Here is a 22999-nt window from a genome sequence, read left to right as displayed (position 1 = left end):
AAGGGGAATAACGTCGCTTTATGAAGCTCCCCAGATCCGAAGGGGTCACATGCCGTTGCCGTCATTCTGGTAAGAGACCAGTGACGAGGTGAGCAGTGACGTCGTCATGAGCAAAAGACACTTTTGAGAGGGATGGAACCTGGTCAGAGATGATAGGTTAGCACCCACCACCTTGGGCATAGTGGATAAAACTAGTACCTCCGTAGCTAGGTATGTAACTGAGCGGCCATTTTCTATTGTGACGTCATCTCGTGTTCTACTCGACAGAGCTGGAGTAGTTTGACATGGTGGTATGGGTACCGCGGGCACGTAACTACAGCATCCATGATTGCCTACTAGTCACTAGACTCAGCTGATAGCTGCTATGGATCGGTTGAGGTTTTCTGGATGGCGTTGAGACTAGCTGGACACTGCCATTCAATTTTGTCGCCCACACGTGACTATATGTTAACCAACCAAAGGTAGCAAGGAGAAAAGCCTTCGAGGGGCACATGCCCTAATCATCATTGTACTGTAAACCTCGTTATAACGATATGCATCATAACGATTTTCGACCTACAACAATTGTGCCGAATATTTAAATTAGTTCTGTTATACAAAAATCGCTGTGTCGCTTTATAGCCATAATCGGTATCTTTACTTACCTACCCATACAAAAATTGTTAAAACGAGGTTAAAAATTATCTAAGAATGTAATAAACAAGGAAAATCTCGAGTATTAGGAGCATATTTAGATAAGAAATGTCACGTGCTGATGCCATTTATACTGTTTCAATACAGCGATATCTGCTATACAACGATTCCAAGGGGCCTCACCAATTATATCGTTATAACGAGGTTTTCCAGTACATTAGATGAACTACTACTGCTAGTGCAGTGATGGAGCATAGCATCCCCGCATTTCAGCATGATAGTGCCACTAAGGAGTTTAGAATTCAAACAGCTCGTTTGCGGCCGTGGAAGCAAGCATGTTATAATTTTATAGCAATTTTACTCAGGCGTCGGAACGCGCACTGCACAGTACGTATATACGCCAGTGATTCAGGGCTGGGGCCACTGACCGTCAGCGATGTACAGTGCTGGAGATGATTAGTGGGCTACATAGTAAGAAGGAGCCCTAAGCATAGTGTGACTCGAAAATGCAACCTCAAACATGTCCGGACTTTAGTGCTACATATCTAGTACAGTACATACCATCTTCCAGAGTCTGCCTACCAACTAGCAACCTACTCACTGACCCAGGCTACGAACATATGTGCTTGACAAACTAAACCAAATTGTCGCGATCGGCTAACAATAGGATGCTCATGAAAGGACCAATAAGCGGCAGAGGCTCGACACTAATGGACCTTTTTTTTTCACAGTTCCATGATACGTACTTGTTATCTTCTTGTTTGCTTTTTTTCCAGCAGTTTTTTTTTTCAGCCGAGCCTCTGAGGTCCTCTGATGGAAGCACCTCTTTATCAATAGTGCAAATACTCATCTGATTTTTATTCTATTTGTTTCGCATCTCTCTGTAGATATTACTTCTACCGCCCCTCGTCTTTGTCGATCATTTACTAAAGATTCTTCCTATTCCGGTACATCAGATATTTTCATCGCCCTTGGAGAACATGAATGAGATTGAGATCAGCCCAGTCGATCTGACCGATGCGATTGATGTTGATGAATCCCTGGTTCCCGTTAGGGACATCAAACAAGCCAGCCAAAGCAATGTAGATTTTGATGGCCTACTGGCGACGCCTCTCCTCCTCCAGGAAGATCTCAAAGAGGGCTGTGGAGGCCAACTATGGCCAGCCGGCATGGTTCTTGCCAAGTATTTGTTACGTCAGCATCGCTTTAGCCTTGCCCATAAATCAATGTTTGTCACCTTCTGAACTTAAGCCTTGTTCTCCCTCGTTTCCTATCCTGTGCAGTCAGTCGGACAGAACATTACTGATTCTTCGCTAGTATTGAGCTGGGCTCTGGTGGCGGCTTGGTTGGGCTAGCAATTGCACGGGGTTGTCAAATCGGTCCGTCGCCTGTGTTCATCACAGATCAAGCGCCGATGTTATCCTTGATGGAAACAAATATCAAGCTTAACAATCTTTCGGACCTTGTTACAGCCAATATATTAAATTGGGGAGAGCCAATCCCCGACTGCATTCCACAAAAGCCTACGATTATACTTGCGGCCGATTGCGTTTACTTCGAACCAGCATTTCCTTTACTGATATCGACCCTGAAAGATCTGCTTGGTCCCGAGTCAATATGTTATTTCTGCTTCAGAAAACGTAGACGCGCTGATCTCCGGTTCATGAAGATGGCGAAAAAGCTGTTCATTATTGATGAAATCCAAGATGACCCTGATGCGAAAACATACCGGAGAGAGAACATCTTCCTCTACGCCATGCGCCCGAAATCTAGTGAAAGAACTATACAAAGCTTAGCAGCGGACTAGAACTGCATATTAGTCTGACTTTGCAAAAAAACGTGTCAATTGGTCACTGCCTCTACCCTCCCAAGTTGATAGACCACTGTCTCGAGCATATACTACAATTTCAATCCATAGCTTTTGTCCTTCGCATCTTCCCCAATTTTATTGCCTTGAATATCGGTAACTTCACCTTGTTTCCCGATAATCTTGACTCCACCCCTCTTGAGATCAGATATGAGTTTCTGGGCTTCTGCCACTTTCCCAGATTGTTGCTTGCTTGTTGTCGAGGCGTGATTCTGTTTTTTGCGCTCACGCCTCAGTCTGGCCTTCTGTTCACGGTTCATCTCTTCCCTAGCGATTGATACGCCGTTTCTCAGATTCACCTCTCCGGACACTTTGCCATCATCTCCAGGGGCATAAATCTCCTGTGGGGCAAGTGCTACCGGCCCATTGATTGCATTGCTGGTTGTCGGCTGAGCGTCTTCCATGGTGATAGTCGCCACATCAGTAACCACGCTGATGGTTGCGTGTGGTGCCTTTGGCTTGTAATGCCAATTAGAGAGTGTATCTAACTGAGAGCTTATGTTCTCCCAAAGGGTGGTAACATTAGCATGCTCCCGCAACAATTTCTGGTTCTTGGGGTCGACATAGTTAGGATCGGTTGATCGTAGATGATCAGTCTCGTAAAGTTCAGCGAGACTCTGTTGTGGTTTAGTATCCTCAAGCTCGAGCCTCGATCGCTCTGCAGGCGTCTTTTCGGTAAGTCCAGGACGGCGGCGTATTAATTCATCAAACTGTTTCGCAAGAATTCGCTGCTTGATCAAGTCCTCAATACTACTTGTCAACTCAGCTGTGACAACGGGAACAGGCTTGCCTATGCGCTCAAAGTCTAGGTCCTCTTCGATGAGGGAATTGACAGGTCTTTCGATCGCTCGAGCTTCACCACTGACCATCCACTCCTTCTTAGCGACATTGGCTGCCTCCAAACGGCGGATCTCGTCGGCGATTCGGGCACGTTGCTTTTCGTGGCTAGAATAGTGGCTTTGCGATGGGCGATCGTCCCCAGAAACGTCTCCGTCGTCTTCTGAGATTTCATCCTCAAAAAGATCTCGTCGAACATCGGCCATGGCTCGGTCAATATCACCATCGGAAACATTATCGATTGGCTGCGTTTTCGGAAGTGAACGCGACTTCTTCTTTGAAGCTTTTCTTGGAGGTGGCGCAAAGAAATCATCATATTTGATGTCGCTGGTGTTGACCCAACTTGGCGCTCCTGGAGCAGCATGTATTTCGTCGTCCTCCAAATCTGAACCACCATGAATATCCATATTATCAAAAGTCGGCCCGTCATCTTCGCTGTCATCCATGCTATCATTTCCGTCCTTGTTGGGCGCTGCTGTTGCCGAGCTTCTCTTCCGGTCCAACGCAGGATCGGCGAAGTCAAACGGATTTGTATGCCAGTCAATTTCTTCTTCGTCACTATCCGCACCGTCATGAGCTTCGCCCCTGGCATCTTGTCTTTCGAGTTGTTCGGATTGCTTGTTGAATTCGTCAATAGAGAAAAAACCGTCATTTAAGCCAAAAGCATCTTCGACATAGAACCCTCCATTGCTCTGATCATCCTGGCTTTCACGTAGCATAGACTCATCGCCTGACTGTCCATAATCCGTTCCTTCGACCTCGGAACCATAGTTTGAAGGCGAATGAGAAGTCGCGGTCGCCGAGCCAGTGTCGTCTGAACTCAAGTCACCTCTGTCACTTTGCGATTGGTCGACGGAGTCAAAAGAGTCCGAAAAAGCATCTTGGGATGCAGGATTGGAGACTAGTACCGGTGGAGTTTCCCATTCGGCAGAGCGTTGTTCTGCGACCTCGAGATAGCAGGTGCGATCACGCTCAATTTCACTGAAGGTGGAATCGAAGATTCGAGCGGCCTGTTGCCACACTTGATCATGAGTAAACCCCTTCACGTATAACTGCCGCAACTGCAGGGCATGGCCAGCGAAGCTCTGATCATTACCAGTCCGTTTCCTCTTCCTATCTCGGCGCTGTCGGGCACATTGGGAGTTGCTGACCGAGAGTGCCAGAGGATCCAGATAAAGGGAGACTGAAGCTTGTGCGGTGTTGTTGAGATCTACCGTGGGTTGAAGGAAAGTCCAGGGAGCCTTGAGCGCCGACTCTAGAGGCAAGGTAGCCAGATCGCAACACGCCGACTCGTCGCAAGTCAACTTAGAAGGTTGAACGGTTTTGCATACCATGGTGTGAAATGAGCATCACTGTTGTCCGGTGTGTGAGTAAGTCAATGTTTGAAAAATTTAAACTGACCAAAGGATTTTGAATAAACACCTGCGCTGGTAGTAGATTGCTTCGTGGAAGAACGTACGCGGCGGAGAAAAAAAGTGTAAAAGTGCAAAACGCACGGGCCGTCATCTTCCGTGTATAACTAGGATTATGCATTACAGCAATAATACAAGTAGACTAAAGCACAATGTACATGTACAGTAAGTAGAAATAGAGAATTCTTATCTGTACTCCTCTAAACCTTTGTAAGTAGATAGTGGAATCTTTTTGCCTTCTAGTGTATTGTTTTTGTATATAACATTGTATAAAGAAATCAGTGCGGCTCTGAATCCAAGTTAATAGCAATCTTCTTACATTGGGTAATTAGGGTCCTTCTGGGGTTGAAGATATTGCTATTAGGGTCTTTTCTTAGAGGGTCTCTTTGTTCTTTTCATTGGGATCATTGGGGTATTAGATAGTCTACTGGAGAGGTGAGCAGGTTACCATATATTTTTATATATATAATCTAATACACCTTTCAACTCTAGTAGTATGCCGGCTTGCTTATCCTGCCGGTTCGCTTATCGATTACGTTAATAGCAGCTGTATTTCTAATACTACTGCAGCGAAATCCTAGAATTTAGATAGTAACTTAAGCTCTACATTTGATTTCTTACAAATATAACTGATATGGAATAAGAATATCTAATATTATCGTAGGCTCTACTTATCCCCATAAAAGAGGAGAAAAGGACTATTTCTTATAAAATCTGAATAGCAATACCTTCACTGTGGTGTTTTTTGTGGTTGTTGATTCTGCCGTCTTTGGGCTGGCCGCCTCTTACACCGTCTACATGTATCCTTCAGTCTCTTGCACTTCCTCAGTCTTCCTGTCTTCGACACAATCAATCATATCAATCTTTGTCATATCCACGTTTATTGTATTCTACCATATTCACCTACTAAAACTTTTGAAAATGCCTACTATAATTTCTCTTATAGAAGACTCTTTCTGTAAAGACTTATATATTCCAACTATAAACCTGGGTGCAATTAAATTTCCACTTGTATCTATAGTTATTATCTCCCAGTATAGTCAGCAGCGGGCAGATTTCACCCTAATATGTAATAATATATAGTTCTGGACTTGCATTCTTCTTAATTTTGTAATGTCTTGTTATTATACAAGAAGTGAATTAACCAAGACAAGACTACTAGACCAGGGTTCTGGATTGTGCTATTTGCGTTTACTGCATACAAGATAATGCTTGTGTCTACAATACTTATTATTGTTAAGAGGTACACACAGATCTTTAGAAAGGATGGTTGATAGGTACTAGTTAATTATGTATATATTCAGGAGTCAAAAATCTATTCATTAATCCTATTCTTTGATGCTTAGAGAAGAAAAGTCTGTGTGATATGTTTGTGCCACCCAAATGACTGGCTCTAGCTTAATAGTGAATATAGTCAGTTTTGATATTCTACCACCAGGATCCATAATCCATGCAGTAAACACCAAGGTGACTCCTCAACTATCGCCAAGCTCTCAGTAGATCCCCTTAAGCAGCTGCTATTTATACTCAGTATGTCCTATACCACCTATGTTAGGTGATATGTGTTGAGATGGTATCAAGGGTCCCACGACTTACTGTGATACTTACTAGCTGTTGACCTAAGCCGCGGAAAACCATGGTAGAAGAAGACGATAGTATAAGACATCCCCTAAATAAATAACCTCAATAGTGAGGCATTGTTCAATGAAACTACATATCCTAATGTTAGTGTCAAGCAGGTTTAAAACAGCTGTTAACTGATACCTGACTGTATGTGAAGTCTTCGATATTAGCTTGCCGCATAACGTCCAGCATAAGTGGGATTAAAAGAGAATATGATGGTCAATATTGCTTTCCTTTCTATACTGGGCCTTTTTAGGCCTTCATATGTTGAACCAAGGAGTTATTTGTATTTGGCCACAGTAGCTACTTATTATTGATACTTCCATAGTCACAGGCTTTTTGACTGCATCATAGTTAGCGCAAAAATGATTGGACATCATTTCTGATGGGCTGAAGCAGTGCAATATGGAGGCGATACGTCATTCAACCACCATGCCACCTCCAAATGAGTTGGATGGTAACGTCACCTTGACGAAGATGCAATGCGCTAAACTGAACCTTTCCTCCTACATAAGTCATCTAATTTAGTCGCAAGCGGTAATGAATTGTAGATAAGACTCTCACCTTTGCGGAGTTGTTAATCTTCTAATTAAAGCATCCAGCGGCCGTGTGCCTACCTAAGCGCCTTCAATATGCAAGAATACACCGAGAGATCATCGCGGGGAAGCCCTTCCCAGTTCAAGCCCGGTAGACTCTAGTGCAACCATTGTTTCCAGCGGGAAGCTGACTTATACTGCAGGTCATGAGATACCCATTCAACATCAAAAAAAGCCAGGCTTGCAGGCCGATCTCGAACAACCGAAACCAGCGTCCAGCCACATACCCGATGAGGATGGCGCTTATCAGAGCTACAAAGCAGCAGGGAAGTTGATTGGCAAACGCGCTATAATCACCGGTGGCGACTCAGGAATCGGACGTGCCATAGCCATATTGTTTGCGATGGAAGGAGCGACAAGCCTGATAGTCTATTTACCAGAAGAGGAAAAGGACGCACAAGAAACAAGAACAAGGGTGCAAGAAGCTGGGCAAGAATGTCACTGCATGGCTACCGATCTTCGCGAAAGGGAGAACTGCCGCAAGGTGATCGATACCGCACTAGAAAAACTAGGTGGCATAGACATCCTAGTGAACAACGCCGGGACACAGAATATGATCGAGGACCTCAAGGATTTAGAAGAGTAAGTAGGCTCTTAACCCGATGACGCTCTCCATGCTCTGCCCGTAAGGTTCGGGTTCCCGATGGTTCTCCCAACGGCAGTATCAGAGGAGCCGTTGGATTTCGTATTCAATACGTCGCTGTTTGCTAACAAGAGCACAATAGGAGCCAGTGGGTAAAGACGTTTGATACCAACATCCATCCCTTCTATTACCTTAGCAAATACGCTCTCCCCTACTTGAAGCGGGGCTCAACCATAATCAATTGCGCATCTGTCAATGCTTACATCGGCCGGCCTGACCTTCTCGACTATACATCGACAAAGGGAGCCATTGTTGCCTTCACGCGAGGTCTATCTAATCAGCAACTTAAGAATGGCATTCGTGTTAATTGCGTTTGTCCAGGGCCAGGTAAGGTTTGACCGGAGAGACTTAACTTACCTGAACAGGATGTGAACTGATATAATTATATGTAGTTTGGACCCCGCTTATTCCTGCCACCATGACGACCGCTGCGATGGAGCAATTCAGCTCTGTACCGATGGGTCGCCCAGGGCAGCCCAGTGAAATAGCTACTTGTTTTGTTTTCCTCGCAAGTGCGGATAGTAGCTATATTTCGGGACAGTGCTTGCATCCTAATGGGGGCGTGGTTGTGAACGGCTGAATCATATGTCGATGGGAGAGCAAGCACCTAGCAAAGCACACGCACACATAAATCAGATTTTACATGAGTAGGATGTAGCCAAAAAAAGTAAAGAGACTGTTATTTGCAAGACTGCGCGAACGACAAGTAGTTCATAAACACCTATTTATGGGGAGAAGAACGCTGGTGTGTTAAATCCTGCTGCCACTTACAATTTACCCACTATAGTGCACGACTTGAAACTGCGGAACTAACGACGGTACCACATGCGCGTGATCCTGGTGTGCCTCATCTTCTTCTGAAGTTGAAAAATTCCGTACATCAGTGCCTCGGATGTAGGCGGACCTATAGTTTTTGGAAATTAGCGAATGACACCATAATGAGGGGGGAAGGCAAAACGAACATCCAGGGACATAAACGTCCACAGGGACAATTCTGTCGCACCCACGAACGACAGAGTAGCTATAGTGGTAATATCCTCCACCGTTCGCACAACTTCCCATACTGATAACCCATCTCGGATCAGGCATTTGATCGTAAACCTGTCTAAGAGCGGGTGCCATCTTATTTGTCAAGGTACCAGCAACAATCATTACATCGGATTGTCGAGGAGAGGCTCTGAAAATGATTCCCAGGCGATCTTGATCGTATCTTGGTGTCGAAAGATGCATCATTTCCACGGCGCAGCAAGCAAGCCCAAACGTCATGGGCCAAAGTGAGCTCTGTCGTGCCCAATTGGCAACTTGGTCAAGGGTGGTCCTGTAAAATGTTATTTAATCGCCCATACATGGCAAGATAGCTGATATACGGACAGCACATATTGCATCGCACCCTCCTTTTTCTCCTGACTGGGCAATGGTACCTCCTTTCGTACCTTGCCAGAAGCAGTGAGATGTTGACCAGGCTGCCCCTGCCGTTCGAGAGCTGTCGCCGATTTGATAGCTGATGTTGAAAGACGTGAGATATTCTGCGGTCGGAAGAAACGTGACGCCGGCGGCGGTCGCGCTGCCTGATTGTCAATTGATGGCCAGTTAAAGATCGAGTAGAGACCTACCATGCAAAGCGCTTGAGACAGCGCGCCCGGTGAGAGGAAGCATACTGACCAAGACCTCGTGGTGTGCTTGTAAAAGTTTCCCGGATCCCTGGGTGGATTGTGCACGCAGCAACTCTGAGAGTAAGGTAGGTGTAAGTACACCTTCGAGAATCACAGTGGCGTGAAGTAACGTCAAGACGAAAGAGTCAGTTTGGATGGTTGTTCTGCGCCGATGGTACCACCATTAGCTGTATTACTGTAATGATACACTTATCAGTGGAAAGATAGAGCCACTAATGTAATGAGACTTGTAATAAAGAGTAATGAGTACCCAGGCAAACCTTGATGGAGTCACGTGATCTTATAAGGTTAATTCGGGGCTGATTCATTGGCCGAGCTGCGGATGCACATATTCCATAAATAGGTACCTAGACGGTGGCATCAGGGTCAGTACAGTCCTTGATGCCGATTTCATGGGGTGACCTATCATCGACCAGAGTCTACGTAGTTCACCATCCAAGTTATCGCCATTCAAGGCCATTTTTGTGTTCAGGCTGATTGAGAGGAGGTGAGAGCTACTGCGACCTCATCACCTGACTTAGGTATGTTCATATTTTTGTGACGATATGGTCGAGCCTGTACTAAGGTAGGGGCCTGTTTCGCCGTGCACTTATAAACAGCTAGGGACGTCAATATCAACTCCGTCTGAGCTCTTGTCATATTTGAAGGTCTATGAACCCGATCTAAACAAGAGCACTTGAGATGCGAAAGTGAAAAGTGATCGCTATGATGCCTAAGATCGCCTGTATCGGAGTAATCGGTAAAGCCGTAAGTACGTCATTGCACCTGGAGCAGCTCTGATACTAATGCTGCGTAGGACAACCCAATACATATAGCATTGTTCCCTCCATATCGCAACTCGGCTATCGAGTTCTCCTTCCTAGTGAACTCCTGCTTGGATATCGTTGAGATAAGGCGCAGACAAACGTCCATTGACCAGGATCTCGGCCTTTTGCACGCCGTGGACGAAAGCTTGGCGGCGTACGGATGGCTCACCACGACAGGAGTGAAGCTGCTAGTTATAGTTGATCTAGTCGGCGAAACACTTAGTCCAGAAGGGCTCGGGGCATCATCTAGGACTATTCTCAAACTGCCTAACCTTAGGCCGGTATGTTATGCATTAGTAGCGCGATCACTCAGCCAGCAATTGATACACCACTGACTCAGTGCTATAGGTCTTCCGTTCTCTGCAGGACGCTTATGTTCAACTATTGCAGAATCCATTCTATACCCCGTCTGGGCACTGTGACACCGTCAAGCCTTCTGCTCAGGTGTCAAGCTTTCCGCAGGTCGCAGACAAAAGATTTGTCAGGGAGATTTTACGAATTGGTGAGTCATGGGCACCATTTATGTCTCCACATTAGGAAGGTCCCGCTAGATCATGGCAATTGTGATCATCATCTCGGAGTGAGTAGCATAGTTCAACAGATATTTGATCTCGGATAGTGCCTCTGAGTCGTGGTAAGAGCAAAGGCGGACTTGAAACCAAAGTTCCCTAGCACCTGCATGCTACTAGTATGTCCATTTGAGATATTCTCATCATAGAAGACTGAAGGCCTCGTTCTAACCACGCCCAGATCTAGCCTATTATCAATCTATTGCTCTCTAACGAAGGGAAAGGGAGATTGACTGTACATGGCTGAAGGTTAAGATCCACAGGAATATATCTACGCCATGACAAGTGTAAGAACTTAGTACTAGGGATCCGTACCCGATTTTTCCAAATCACTCAAAATATCCTCCAGCTCCCGAGGATCGCATATGGACCAGACACCGCCACCCTTGACCATGATCTTGCCAACTTCCTTACCAACCAAATTTCTGCCAACCCTCCCTGGCCCTATTCCAATCCAACGTGTCACACCGTGATCCTGATCTAGATATCGTATGCTATCCCACCACCTAACGGTTTCAACGCATTGCCGAGAGAGCAGAGACTTCAACTCCGCTTTTGAACTAGTCGGCAGACCTGAAACATTTGATACGAATTGCATATGTGTGGGAAATCTGATGTTGATATTCTCCAAGGCATACCGCATGTATTCAGCAGCTGGTGCCATGATAGGATTGTGGAACGGACTCTCGCATTTTAATTTCACCGCGCGAGGATCGTGGCCTCCAAATTGACGGAGCTGGACTATCAGAGTCCTGATTTTTGCAATACTGCCGCTAAGTACGATTTGGTTATTAGAGTTTATATTTGCAATCATGACATCCTGGAATGCTGAAGCCCCGTGATCAGTGTCGTCTTTCAATACTGGCTTCGCGAGCCCAAGAAAGTCGTGAATGGCTTCCAGCAATTCCAGGAAATGATCAGGCTCGCAGACAAGAGCTACCATGCCATATTCATCTCCAGTTGTTTCGAAGGCCTTTCTCGTGCATTGGGACATGATCTCTGCACGCCGTCTGACCAATCTTAGAGCATCCCCAAAATCAAGGTAACCCCCGGCAACCAGAGCAGTGAACTCGCCCAGGCTGTGGCCCAGGGTAACGTCTACTAGCGTATCTGCATTGAAGCCGAACTCGTGTTCTAGTATCCGGAGTATCAACAACGATGTAGCCATGATAGCGGGTTGCGAGTTTTCCGTCTTATTGAGCTCCGAGTTAGGGCCCTGGGATATGATCTGAGACAATGGGAAACCCAAGGTGGAGTCCACCTCGCTCATGACTTTGTTGGATATTGTGGGAAACATCTCAAGCCATGGATTTGCCATTCCCATGCGCTGAACCCCATGGCCTGTGAGCAGAAGCGGTTAGAAGCTAAGGTTAAGTGAAGGGTGAGGGCACCCAAACCGGGGAAGAAAAGGGCTGTGCGTAGTGGTGTTTTGGCAGGAGATATAACGGAGCATCGACTTCGCGGATATCTGTGGGGCTGCATATAGCGGTGGCCATGACACCCTCTGTGCGGCTTCGGTATTAAAAGGGAGGTGGGCATAGTTTCTAGTGACTCGTGAATCTAGCAGCCCGTAGTGCTTGTGCAGTTGCATGTCGCGGTAGATAAATGGGCATCATGACCTTGTGCCAGGAGGCTAGGTGAAGTTCTTCTCGGGGTGGAGTGCAGGGGGGCCGATACGAACAGCCATAAATGAAGGAGCGAGTGGTGTGGTCACGTGATGTATCATGGACAGAAGTCAACGATTTGAACTAGCACAGCTAATACTGATAAGTTGCTGTCGTGTAGATCGCACATCGGACTGTAAGCCATGGGGAAATGTAGACCTATCTTGATTACAGTAGTTTGCTGCAAACTGGTTTGTACAGTGATTAAGCTAGAGAATTATAGTTGCAGGTCATTGTGAGCAGAAGATAGGAGAAATGATGTGCCTTCTTCCTGCTTAACAGAGTTACTGTCCATACCAGAAAATAGTACGTACAGAGTATGTTCTTTCCAATAGGAAGTAAGTATCATCTCACGCAAAATCAAGGAAGGAAGCCTACTATAATTTTGACGTTCGCTGCCTATGTACGTATCATTATCAGTAGAAATATACATGCGCCAAGCAAGATTTTGAAAGAATATAGCCCAAAGAATATGTAGCGATCTACGGCTCCGATGTAGTTTGTGTATGACAATCATATACTACCAGTCACAGTAGTCCTTCATTTAACTCTAGGCGAATTGGAATGGTCGAGTGCGAATCAAAGCTGCCCTAGGCAGATATCCTGAGCAATTGTGCCTGACCGCCTTCGGATCGGCAGCACTTAATTGCGCGCAGCCGACACATGTCGAGTGTTGTTATTGACAATAATGAGCGCGGCCACGAGTTCATAGATGCGCGCTTTAGTACCACTATCCTCATATATCTACCTCACAGAACATTCATGATTTAACCACCCTGAAAGCGATTCTATTCGCTCTACTACCGTATCGAGATCCAACAATGTTCGTACCAAAAGCAGCACTTGGGCCAGCAGCCGCCTTGCGCAATCCCCGAAGACGACAGCGTACGAACTCGGATGACACCCCGCAACAGCCCAATGCGAAACGTCAGCGCTCTGCTCTACGTCAAGATAGCGTCGAATCATCCATAGAAATCTCTACCGGAAACCTATCCCGGAAACCATCTCCGGCTGCTGAAAACCTCGATCTTTCCAATATAGGAGTCACACCCGCCGACGCGGCGAATGAAATCCCCATAAGAGCCGCCAAAAGACCTGGAAGCTCTAAGCAAGACGCTGCCGAAGCAGTGACCCTCGTCTGTCACTCATGCCACATTTTCACAGTCAATTTAACTAACGCTCGATTTTGCAGTCACAAACAGATTTCTACAGTGTCAAACAGCTGCCAGCTTTTCCAGATCAGATCGCCGGCTTACAATCAGGTCAGCACAGACGTGATTACGCTCATACTACATTTATTGACGGGATATCCAGAACCTTACAGAGTTGTCTTCGGAAGGGGTTATGGTTTGGCACTGGCTTTGACAAGGTCTCATGCAATAATTTGGCCATATTCTGAGGATGCTCAGCCACAGAATTCGGAGGTTCTTAGTCTACCCCTCCCAGAATTATGCAGGGGCTCCAATGATGCAGCACCTCTTGGACAACTTCTGTCAACAGCAACAGGCGGCTTGCCGGGACTAGTCATTGTCACACCAAGCAGTGGCCATATATTGTATTGGGAGACCATAACGAGCGCCACATCACTCGGATATACCAGGCAGAAACTGTGTGGCCTGCAGGGAAGCATCAATGGCCTCCTCTCTGGTGAATACGCCACTGACGTTATCAACTGTGAGCCATCTGGAGTCATCGTGATATTCTCCACCGGTAGAGTAGCTCACGTTACCGTGAGGGATCCCCAAGGCAAGCCGGCCGTAACGGCTAGTTTTCTCAAAAACCCCTCTGGTGGTGGTAAAATAGGCTTTCTCGGGGGCCTAAGAAATGCTCTTGGTGGAGGGTACTGGAGGAAAGACATTGCGGCAGTCCAAGCAGGTCAATCGCATCAGCGGGGACAGAGAGAAGTCATCATAGCCACTACCACGGGTTCCTTTGAGATTTGGGACACTCATTGGAATAACGGAAGCTTGCTTAAGAAGCAGTTCGATGTTAGGAATATAATTTCGGATGCTCTGAGCGAAAACTCACTTCAGCATGAAGAGGGTAAGATCGAAATTTTGGATTTCGTGTTTACCGCCGCCGAGTCCAACGCCCACCATGGTTTGAGTAGCGAGTTCAACACGTGGGATGTCTTGGTTGTCGTGGGCACGACTGCAGCAGGCTCACAAGACCTATACGTTCTCAACCTGAGGCTCTCCGAAAAGGCTCAGATACTGTCTAGTACTGCGATAAAGCATCGTGGTTCTTTGCCACATCTCGAAGCCACTCAAATCAAGCTTTTAGTTCCTAGCTCAGGTAATATGGGCTTTCTCGTGGTCGGACAGTCAATCATTTTGCTGTCACTTTCAAATGGAAAGGAACACCTGGATGGGACTACACCTGACAGCAATCGAGGAGCAGGAGCATTCCACGATATCATCAATCTGCGATCTGGGCAACAGTACGATATCCTGGGTAGCGGATTTGAAGATCGGACTACCGAAAGGACAGAGCCTGCATGTTTGGTTATGGTTCGGGGCTTTGGTATCCTCCGAATCAGTGCCTTGGCTAGCAATCAAGAGGCGACAAGCGCTGCGAATACTTATATCACTGCAAAGCATAGGATTGAGCAAGCGATCTTTTATGGAACCATCATGGAAAATCCATTGGACCTGACAAACAAGGAGGGCCTAGGGTTTCCCCTAGGGGAGGTTGAAGAGGCTACCCTAGAGGTGGCCAATGAAATACTGAATTCAACTTCGAGATACATACCGACAACTTCAATTACTGTGGATCAGAATCTAAGGTTGCGGGCAAAGGCTCTTGATGATCTTTCATCTTTCTTGATGCAACAGCACAAGGCTTTGAGTCGCTTGGTCTGGTGGGAATTGCTCTGGGGCGCGGAAAAAATCGCAGCCCAAAGAGCTATCTGGAAGCTTGAAGAGTGTTGGCGAAAGCAGAACGGTAAAAGTCAAACGCTGCTGGCTGACATACTAGAATCAATGAGTGAAAGATTCAAGACGCAACGAAACAGTGATAGTGACCCGGTCCGGCATTGGTTCCTCCACGATACTTTTCAAATGGAAAATATCGTGCCCTGGATCTACCACTCGGTCAAACCACAAAAAGGCAGTAACCTGAAGCAGAGTTGGAGGGCCGCAGAAAAGCTGTTAGGCGCCAGCGAGCTGTCACTAGCCGTTCTAGAAACAGCGTATCACTATAGAGACGAGCATGCTAGTCGCTACGGAACCATTGATGGCTATGTCGAGGATGGGGTATTGACAGGTAATTACAAGGGTCTCCATGAGTTCTGGACATCCCGAAGCATTGGATATGTCGAGAGCGTACGCCTGTTGGATCTCGAGCTCGACACCTGCAGAGTCTGGCTCCAGCAGAGAGCAGGCTCGGCCGATATACCGGGAAATGACATCTTGACGAGAATAGCGACAAATGCTGCCAGACAGTTCCATATCCTGGGTCAAATCCACCGGGAGCGGGTTAGTTGGCTTGCTGCCCAAGAAGACCCGAAATTGGTTGATGAAGGGATCGCCGTCGAACACACACACGTCAAGCAGCGCAAATGGCAACTTTTTAAACTCGCCGGAATCGGTCACCTGGAGGAAGCAATCAAACTAGCAGAAGATTTCCGGGATATGGGAGCACTAGTGGAGTTGGTAATTGAGCTTCAAGACCAGACTAGGGGTCAGAATCTCCCGCCTCATTCTCCGAGCAACACAACCAGGGGCTTAGCGAATGCTTCGGATCAACTAAGCAAGAAGATATCAGGTTATTTCGAGAGATTTGGACATTCATGGGCTGAGGCATTCTTTTCGCGACAAATATCTCTGGGACAGGCAGGAGTCCTCTTCGCGATGAAGAAGTTCCAGCCTTATGTCACCCAATTCCTACGCAGTCACTCAACATACTCTCGGCTCTCTTGGATCAACGATGTGATTGGTGAGAATGACTACGACAGGGTTGCTTGTGCCCTAGAAAAGCTGGCCCTTGAACAGGAATCAGACTTATGGGGTCATCGAGTAGAGTTATCTATGGCTAAACTCATGACATTGGCAGCCTGGGAGCAGTCATCCCAGCCCAAAGGTTTGGTGGACCAAAGAGATGTTAAGCGTCTAGAGGACCTTGCAGAAATAGATGCTGTGCAGGAGCTTATATCCGCCTCCATTACACCGGCCTTAGAATGCGCGATTGACGAAAAAGCTAAAGTTGAAATAGCTGTTTCAAGCATGGGGCGGGGCATCTTGAAAGACACGCCGTCGCTTTATGAGGTCATGAAAGAGGCAGTTACGAAAGTGGTGTTCCGACAAGTGATGAATGTTGATGAGTTGGTGGATTTCTTGACTCTGGCAAGAATTCCTGAGACTCCGAGCAACGATCAGGAAGAAATCGTGGGGAAGGAGGACTATCTGGCTTTGCGTGTCTTACGTTTGAGTCATTATGCCCAACGGGATCCGCAGTTGTATGCCATCTTGCAAAAATTGGTATGGAAGAGATGCATGATCAGTGATGACTGGATTGCAACTGGGAAGGCTGCCGAAGAATCAGGAAGCGAATTTGAACATGTTCTGCATGGTACCTCGCTTGCTCGAACTCTCGCCTGGTGTCACAACGATAGTAGGTGTACTCCAGGAGGCATGTGTCCATGCGTTAACTTACTCGCTGACTGTGCTATTTAGGACTGAGTGAGGACCTTTCCCAACCAACACTTTACATCCCTCGGGCTCCGGAAGATGTCATTCTAAGCGACTTGGAGTTAGACCGTCTCACCGCTCGGTTGAGCCCAGAACGGCGAGCGCACAATCGTCGGGACCTTGAGAGAGAAAACCTGTTGGTGTCACGTTATATCGAGAGTGGGAAGCTTGGTTTCTGGTTTAAGACCCTTTTCGAGTTTGTGCAAACATCGCAGAAAAGCTCTGCTGCTGGAGAGACACAGAGTCTGGAGTCTGATGGTCATTCAAACAGACCACCTGGAATATCAAACACCAAAGCACAGCTTAACTGGCTTTGAGCTTATGTTAGGTGGTGTTGGTTAATCAATATTAGCTTCAGCATTTGCTTTCATCAGCATATTCAAGTATCAAAAAATAATAACTCATGAGAGATCCATTCTATAAGCTACCGGCAGACTTGTATATCTAACCACACCAGGTACACCAAACAACACACTATTATTGTAAAGGCGGCCGAGCTGTTGCCCATACAATCAATGGCTGGCGTCTTTGTATGGTTAGTTTTATTTTATTTATTCTCTGTTAAATATAACATTTAAGCTACGTGAATAGGCCTCGCTAAAGCCCGCGGGTTTACGGGTCGGGTCCGAATCTAATCCGGTTTTTGGCGGGTTTTAAAATATTATTATTTTAATTATTTAGATTATTTATTCTGATTAACTATTAATTTGAAAATAGAATACAGTAGAATATAATTATATAAAACTAAAAATATTAAAAAAGTCTTTTTAAAAAGATAATATAAATTTAATATTATAGTTTAAAATAAAGAACTTCAGAATATTCTAATTATAATTTTTATATAATTAATAAAAATAAAGCTTTATTAATCTATTTTCTACTTAAAATAATTCTTCAGAAGATTAATATACTTAGTAAACTTATCAACTATAATAAAAATAATATTATATTTATATTTATTTAAAAAAATTAATAATAAAATTTATAATAATAGTTCTAAACAGTCTGCTTAAAATAATAGATTAGAATATGTTATATAATAAATAATAATATATCTTATTTTTAAAATATATAGAATAACAGGTAATATACTAATAAAATAATTTATATTTTTTATATAAAATAAAATTATTTAATCTTAAAATATATTTATTAAATTTTTAATAGTAACAGTTGTTATAAATTAAATAGAAATTTTTAGATATAAATAAATAAAATAAAAATATTTACAGCTTTTTAAAAAGTTAAAAACTTATTATTTTTAATAATATTAATATATTTATAATTTTAAATAGTAATTTAACCGTTAATAGTATTATAAATCATATATTTAAATATAAAAAATAAACTATTTTTAAAAGTATAAAAGATATTAATTTTAAAGTTTTTTTTAAAAATAATAATAATTTTAAAGATATATGTATCAGTTATAAATTATTATAGATATATTATTTAAATATTTTATTAAATTTAATAAAATATATAATAAATACTGTATTAATTTAATTAAAAAGGTAGAAATATAAAAAAAATTTAATTATATAAACATTAATTAAAATAATATATAAAATATTTTTCTAAAATAAATAAAACAGAGTGTCTGCTACAATATTAATTATATTACAATAATAATAAATATATATTCTAAATTACTATATATACTAATTTATATATATTAAATATAGATTCAAATATTTAAAAATAATAATATTAAAAAAAATATCTGTTTTAATAAAATAATAGTATTTAAATAGTCGGTATAAAAAATAATAAAATAATTAGATATTTAAATTATATAATAAAGCTTTTAAAAATCTAAATAAAATATAAAACTTTTAATTTAATCAATTAATAATTTTTTTCAGCTGGAGTTAATAAACAGCTAAAAAATAAAATTAAAAAAAGAAATATTTTTAAAAAGATTTTAAAAAGTTTTTAAATTTATAATCAGTAATAAAATAGTATATTATAATATTAATATTTATATAATAAATATTAAGATTAATATATAATTATCTAAATTAATTAAAATAAATAAATATTTTAGAATTAATAAAATTATATTATAATATTTTAAATTTATAAATTTTTTTTAAAGTAGAATTTATTACTAAAATTTTTATTATATAGTATTAATAGTAATATTTAGATAGTTTAGAAATACCAGATTTTTTAATTAATTAAAATATATAAAAAAAGAAATATTTTATATTTTGAAAATAAAACAGGTTTAAATATATAATATCTAATATAATAATAATATTACTTAATAAAACTAAAATAATATTTAAAATCTTATAAGGTCTTTAAAAATTTAAAATTTGGATAGTTTTAATTTTATTTTTAGATATATTAAGATCTAAAGTATCAATTTTTTGACTAAAAAAATAATAAAAAAAACTAATATATACTTTAAATAATTTGAACTTAAAAACTATATTTTTTAAATATATTAAAAATAATAGATAAGTATTTGTAATAATTATTATATATATTTTAAAATTAATAATAAAATTGTTAATATAAGTATAATAGAATTTATAAAATAGTTTTAATATTACATTTACTTAATATTATATAAATAAAATAAAATTAATAAAGTTTTATAATAATAATATAAAATATTTTTTTGATTATAGTAACTACAGTAAGATAGTTTCGGTAAAAAAATAAATAAATTATTAATAAAAATAATAAATAATATTAAAAATAAAGATATAAAAATAATTTTTAAATATATAAAAAAATTTTATTTTATAATAAATTAGATAAAAATCTATTTTAATTTTTTTATTTACAGTATATAAATCGATAACAGCTTATTTTTTTTAGAAATATTATAAATTAATTTTTATATAATAAATATAAAATATATAATCGGTAAATAAGATTTAATAAATAATACTTTTTTAATTTTATATAAAAAATTAAATATTTTATTTATAATATTATATATTTTTTAAATAGATAATAAATGCAAAGTTTACTAATCCAGAATTATTATTTTTTTTATAAAAATATAAAATTATTAATTTTTAGATATATTAGTAGTACTAATATTTAAATTATTAAAATATATTTAAATATAAAAGTATAATAAAATTTATAAATTCTTTTTTATAATTGTTTTTATAAATATTTATACTATTTAAAAAAATAAAAGAGTCGGAATTATTAAAATTAATTTTTAAAAATAAAAAAATATTTAGAATCGACTGAATAAAATATAATATTAAAACATTTTATAATAAATAAAATATCTATAAATATAAAAATAAAAATAATTAAAAATAATTTATTAAAAATAATTAATAAAATATTTGTTAAGATATTTAAATAAATAAGTAATTCGGTAATATACTATTTATAGCCAGCAGTAATAAAAAAATATAGATTAATATATATAAAATTAATAATATTTTTATTAATAATATATATAATAATATATTTATTATTTATTAATCTATTAAAACAGATTCTATAATTAATAGTAACTGATTTAAATCAATTATTAATAGCTTTAATAGAAGAAAGTAGTTATTAATTGTATATATAAAAATATATTAATATAATTTTTAGCTGGAAAATAAAATTTACGGTTGGTAGTCGTAGGTGTTGCCGGGGTGCCTCTGCATCCTTTCCTGAGATTAGTTTGAATTAATATATATATTCTTAAATATAATAGTATAATAATTTATTTTATTATATAGATAGAAGTCTTAATATAATCACAATAAATAAATATTTTAATTAAAAAAATAAAATGTTTATAAACATAGATTATATTAATTTATTTTTATATTTTAAAATAATATTGTTATAATTAATTATATTAGTATTGATTAGAATACTGTAATAAAAATCTTTAATAGAATAAATTTTAATAATAAATAAAATATACTAATATTAAAATATATTATTTTAAAATCTAAAATTATAAATTTAAAAAATAGTATATTTAAATAAATTATAATATAAATTAAGATTTTTAATATACAGAGGCGTTAGTATTTTGCAAATTTTAATATTAATAATAATATAAATAGATTTAAAATTATTAATCATAAAAAATATTTAGTATTAAAATATATAAAAATATATTTATTTATAATATTAAAACCGAATTCTACTATTATAAATATTTAAATATAAATAGTTTATTTATTAAAATATATAATTTTTTTATATTAGTCAGATATAATAATAGAACTATTATTATTAATAATAAAGAGTCTGATAAATATAATAAATATAAAAATAATATTATAAATAATAAGATATTTATAAAATTAATTTTTAAATAAAAAATATATATTATATTTATAATACAAAATAAGAATATATTTATTATTTTAGTTAATAGACGGTATTTTTAAATATCAGAAAATATAAATATAAAATATATATTAAAATTTTAATTAAATATATTTTTATATTTATTAGTATTGATCTTATTAGTATATATACTATTTTTATATAAATTTTTATATAATTCATTATATTATTTCTTATATATTTGAATTCTATAGTTTTCAAGATTACAGTACGCTTAATCTTAGTATTTATCTTAGAAATATTAGTAGTTATTAAATTTTTAAAAAAAATTAGATTTATATAAAGAATTATTAGTATCTTTAACTGATATAAGATTTATTATAATAGGATAAACTTAATAATTTTAATTAAAATAATTAAGTATAAATAGTTATTTTAATAATTATTTAAATAAAACTAATTATAATTTTCTTATTGCTAGATATTCTGACATTTTTAAAATTTAGAATTCTAATTCTAATTTTAAAATTAATAATTATTTATATTTATATTTTATATTTAATCCGACTATATATTATATTAAGACTATTATATTTATTATTAATTATAATAAATATATAAATATTATTAGTTATAATATAGCTGCTACAATTTTTTATTTTAAAAAAATAATTTCAATTATTTTAAAATAAATAATTATTATACTGTTTTTAATTATTAATAGTATTTTTAATGTTCTTAATTATTGAAACTATTTTCGATATTTTTTAGAATTAAAACTGAAATTCTTAATTATAAAATTTATTTTAAGTATAAACGTTTTTAGAAGAAATTACTATAATAATTTTTATTTTTATTTATATAATAAATAAGATTTTTTTATTTAGATTATTTTCTATTTAGAAGATATAGAAGCGAACTGATAATTATATGAAAATAAAAATTAATATAATTCTATAAATAAATTCATTAAATATAGAAATCTTTTATATAAACAGTATAAATATAATAGATTATATTTTAAATAAATTAATTTATCAATTTAATTAAGATATTATTAAATTTATAATAAAAACGATTAAATTTATTTATAATAATAGAAATATTAAAATAAAAATAGTTATAGAATATTTTTATTTATTTAGTTTTAGAAAGTACTTCGAATATAAGATTTTTTTTAGATTACTTATATTAAAGATAAACTATATTAATATAATTTTTTAAAAACATATTTAAAAATTATTTTTAATTATAGATTTTTTATAAAATCTACCAGTATGTTTAATACAATTAAGAAAATATTTATATTTTTATAATATATATTATGATTGATTAATTTAATAAAATTATTATTTTTTATATTGAAATAAAAAAAATTAATATTTTTTAGATTTAGAAATAATAAATAGTTTATTTAATAATAATAGAGATTGGAACAGCGGATATATTGAATAACTTAATAAAAAATAATAAATATAAATAAAAATATTTAAAAGTAAAATATCAAACATAAATATATAATTATCAAATAAATTACAGTATTTATAAACAATACAAAAAAGAAGAATGTAAAATATTTTTCAGTATTCTAATATTTTAATATAAAAATAAATTAATTTTTTTTAAAATAATCGGATTTAATATAGATGCTTGCGGTAATTGGAACGGTAATATAAAAAAATATAAATATTTAAATATAAAAATATATTAATA

The 22999-nt window shown here is 38.0% G+C and overlaps 7 protein-coding genes across 7 annotated transcripts; 4 read left to right on the top strand and 3 right to left on the bottom strand.

Annotated features, from left to right (window-relative positions):
• Window positions 1-1613: 1613 nt before the first annotated feature.
• Window positions 1614-2440, top strand: ASPACDRAFT_37550 (uncharacterized protein; the record flags this gene model as incomplete). The annotated part of the gene is made up of 2 exons (XM_020200310.1): window positions 1614-1861; window positions 1951-2440. 2 exons carry the CDS (start codon window positions 1614-1616, stop codon window positions 2438-2440), a joined length of 738 nt encoding a protein of 245 aa, XP_020050997.1.
• Window positions 2441-2532: 92 nt separating this feature from the next.
• Window positions 2533-4671, bottom strand: ASPACDRAFT_65058 (rRNA-processing protein MPP10; the record flags this gene model as incomplete). The annotated part of the gene is made up of 1 exon (XM_020204071.1): window positions 2533-4671. The coding sequence occupies one exon, from the start codon at window positions 4669-4671 to the stop codon at window positions 2533-2535; it is 2139 nt and encodes a 712-aa protein (XP_020050996.1).
• Window positions 4672-6648: 1977 nt separating this feature from the next.
• ASPACDRAFT_128074 (oxidoreductase, short-chain dehydrogenase/reductase family) lies at window positions 6649-8431 on the top strand. The gene is made up of 5 exons (XM_020197103.1): window positions 6649-6880; window positions 6918-7059; window positions 7112-7550; window positions 7694-7938; window positions 8004-8431. The coding sequence occupies exons 2-5, from the start codon at window positions 7005-7007 to the stop codon at window positions 8189-8191; spliced, it is 927 nt and encodes a 308-aa protein (XP_020050995.1). The 5' UTR covers window positions 6649-6880; window positions 6918-7004; the 3' UTR covers window positions 8192-8431.
• On the bottom strand, window positions 8421-9267 carry ASPACDRAFT_55691 (NuoB/complex I 20 kDa subunit family protein; the record flags this gene model as incomplete). The annotated part of the gene is made up of 4 exons (XM_020203041.1): window positions 8421-8515; window positions 8574-8929; window positions 8983-9175; window positions 9225-9267. 4 exons carry the CDS (start codon window positions 9265-9267, stop codon window positions 8421-8423), a joined length of 687 nt encoding a protein of 228 aa, XP_020050994.1.
• A 725-nt stretch (window positions 9268-9992) lies between these two features.
• Window positions 9993-10627, top strand: ASPACDRAFT_55690 (uncharacterized protein; the record flags this gene model as incomplete). The annotated part of the gene is made up of 3 exons (XM_020203040.1): window positions 9993-10031; window positions 10081-10389; window positions 10439-10627. The coding sequence occupies 3 exons, from the start codon at window positions 9993-9995 to the stop codon at window positions 10625-10627; spliced, it is 537 nt and encodes a 178-aa protein (XP_020050993.1).
• A 333-nt stretch (window positions 10628-10960) lies between these two features.
• ASPACDRAFT_37543 (ACP S-malonyltransferase) lies at window positions 10961-12141 on the bottom strand (the record flags this gene model as incomplete). The annotated part of the gene is made up of 2 exons (XM_020200309.1): window positions 10961-12000; window positions 12057-12141. 2 exons carry the CDS (start codon window positions 12139-12141, stop codon window positions 10961-10963), a joined length of 1125 nt encoding a protein of 374 aa, XP_020050992.1.
• An 875-nt stretch (window positions 12142-13016) lies between these two features.
• Window positions 13017-17445, top strand: ASPACDRAFT_128056 (putative nuclear pore complex subunit Nup133). The gene is made up of 4 exons (XM_020197102.1): window positions 13017-13459; window positions 13516-13585; window positions 13638-16934; window positions 16997-17445. The coding sequence occupies exons 1-4, from the start codon at window positions 13145-13147 to the stop codon at window positions 17326-17328; spliced, it is 4014 nt and encodes a 1337-aa protein (XP_020050991.1). The 5' UTR covers window positions 13017-13144; the 3' UTR covers window positions 17329-17445.
• The last annotated feature ends 5554 nt before the right edge of the window (window positions 17446-22999 follow it).

The sequence above is a fragment of the Aspergillus aculeatus genome, assembly GCF_001890905.1.
Source record: "Aspergillus aculeatus ATCC 16872 unplaced genomic scaffold ASPACscaffold_28, whole genome shotgun sequence".
Lineage (NCBI taxonomy): Eukaryota > Fungi > Ascomycota > Eurotiomycetes > Eurotiales > Aspergillaceae > Aspergillus > Aspergillus aculeatus.
Note: the sequence above shows the minus strand (reverse complement) of the source record. Positions and strands in the feature narration are given on the sequence as shown.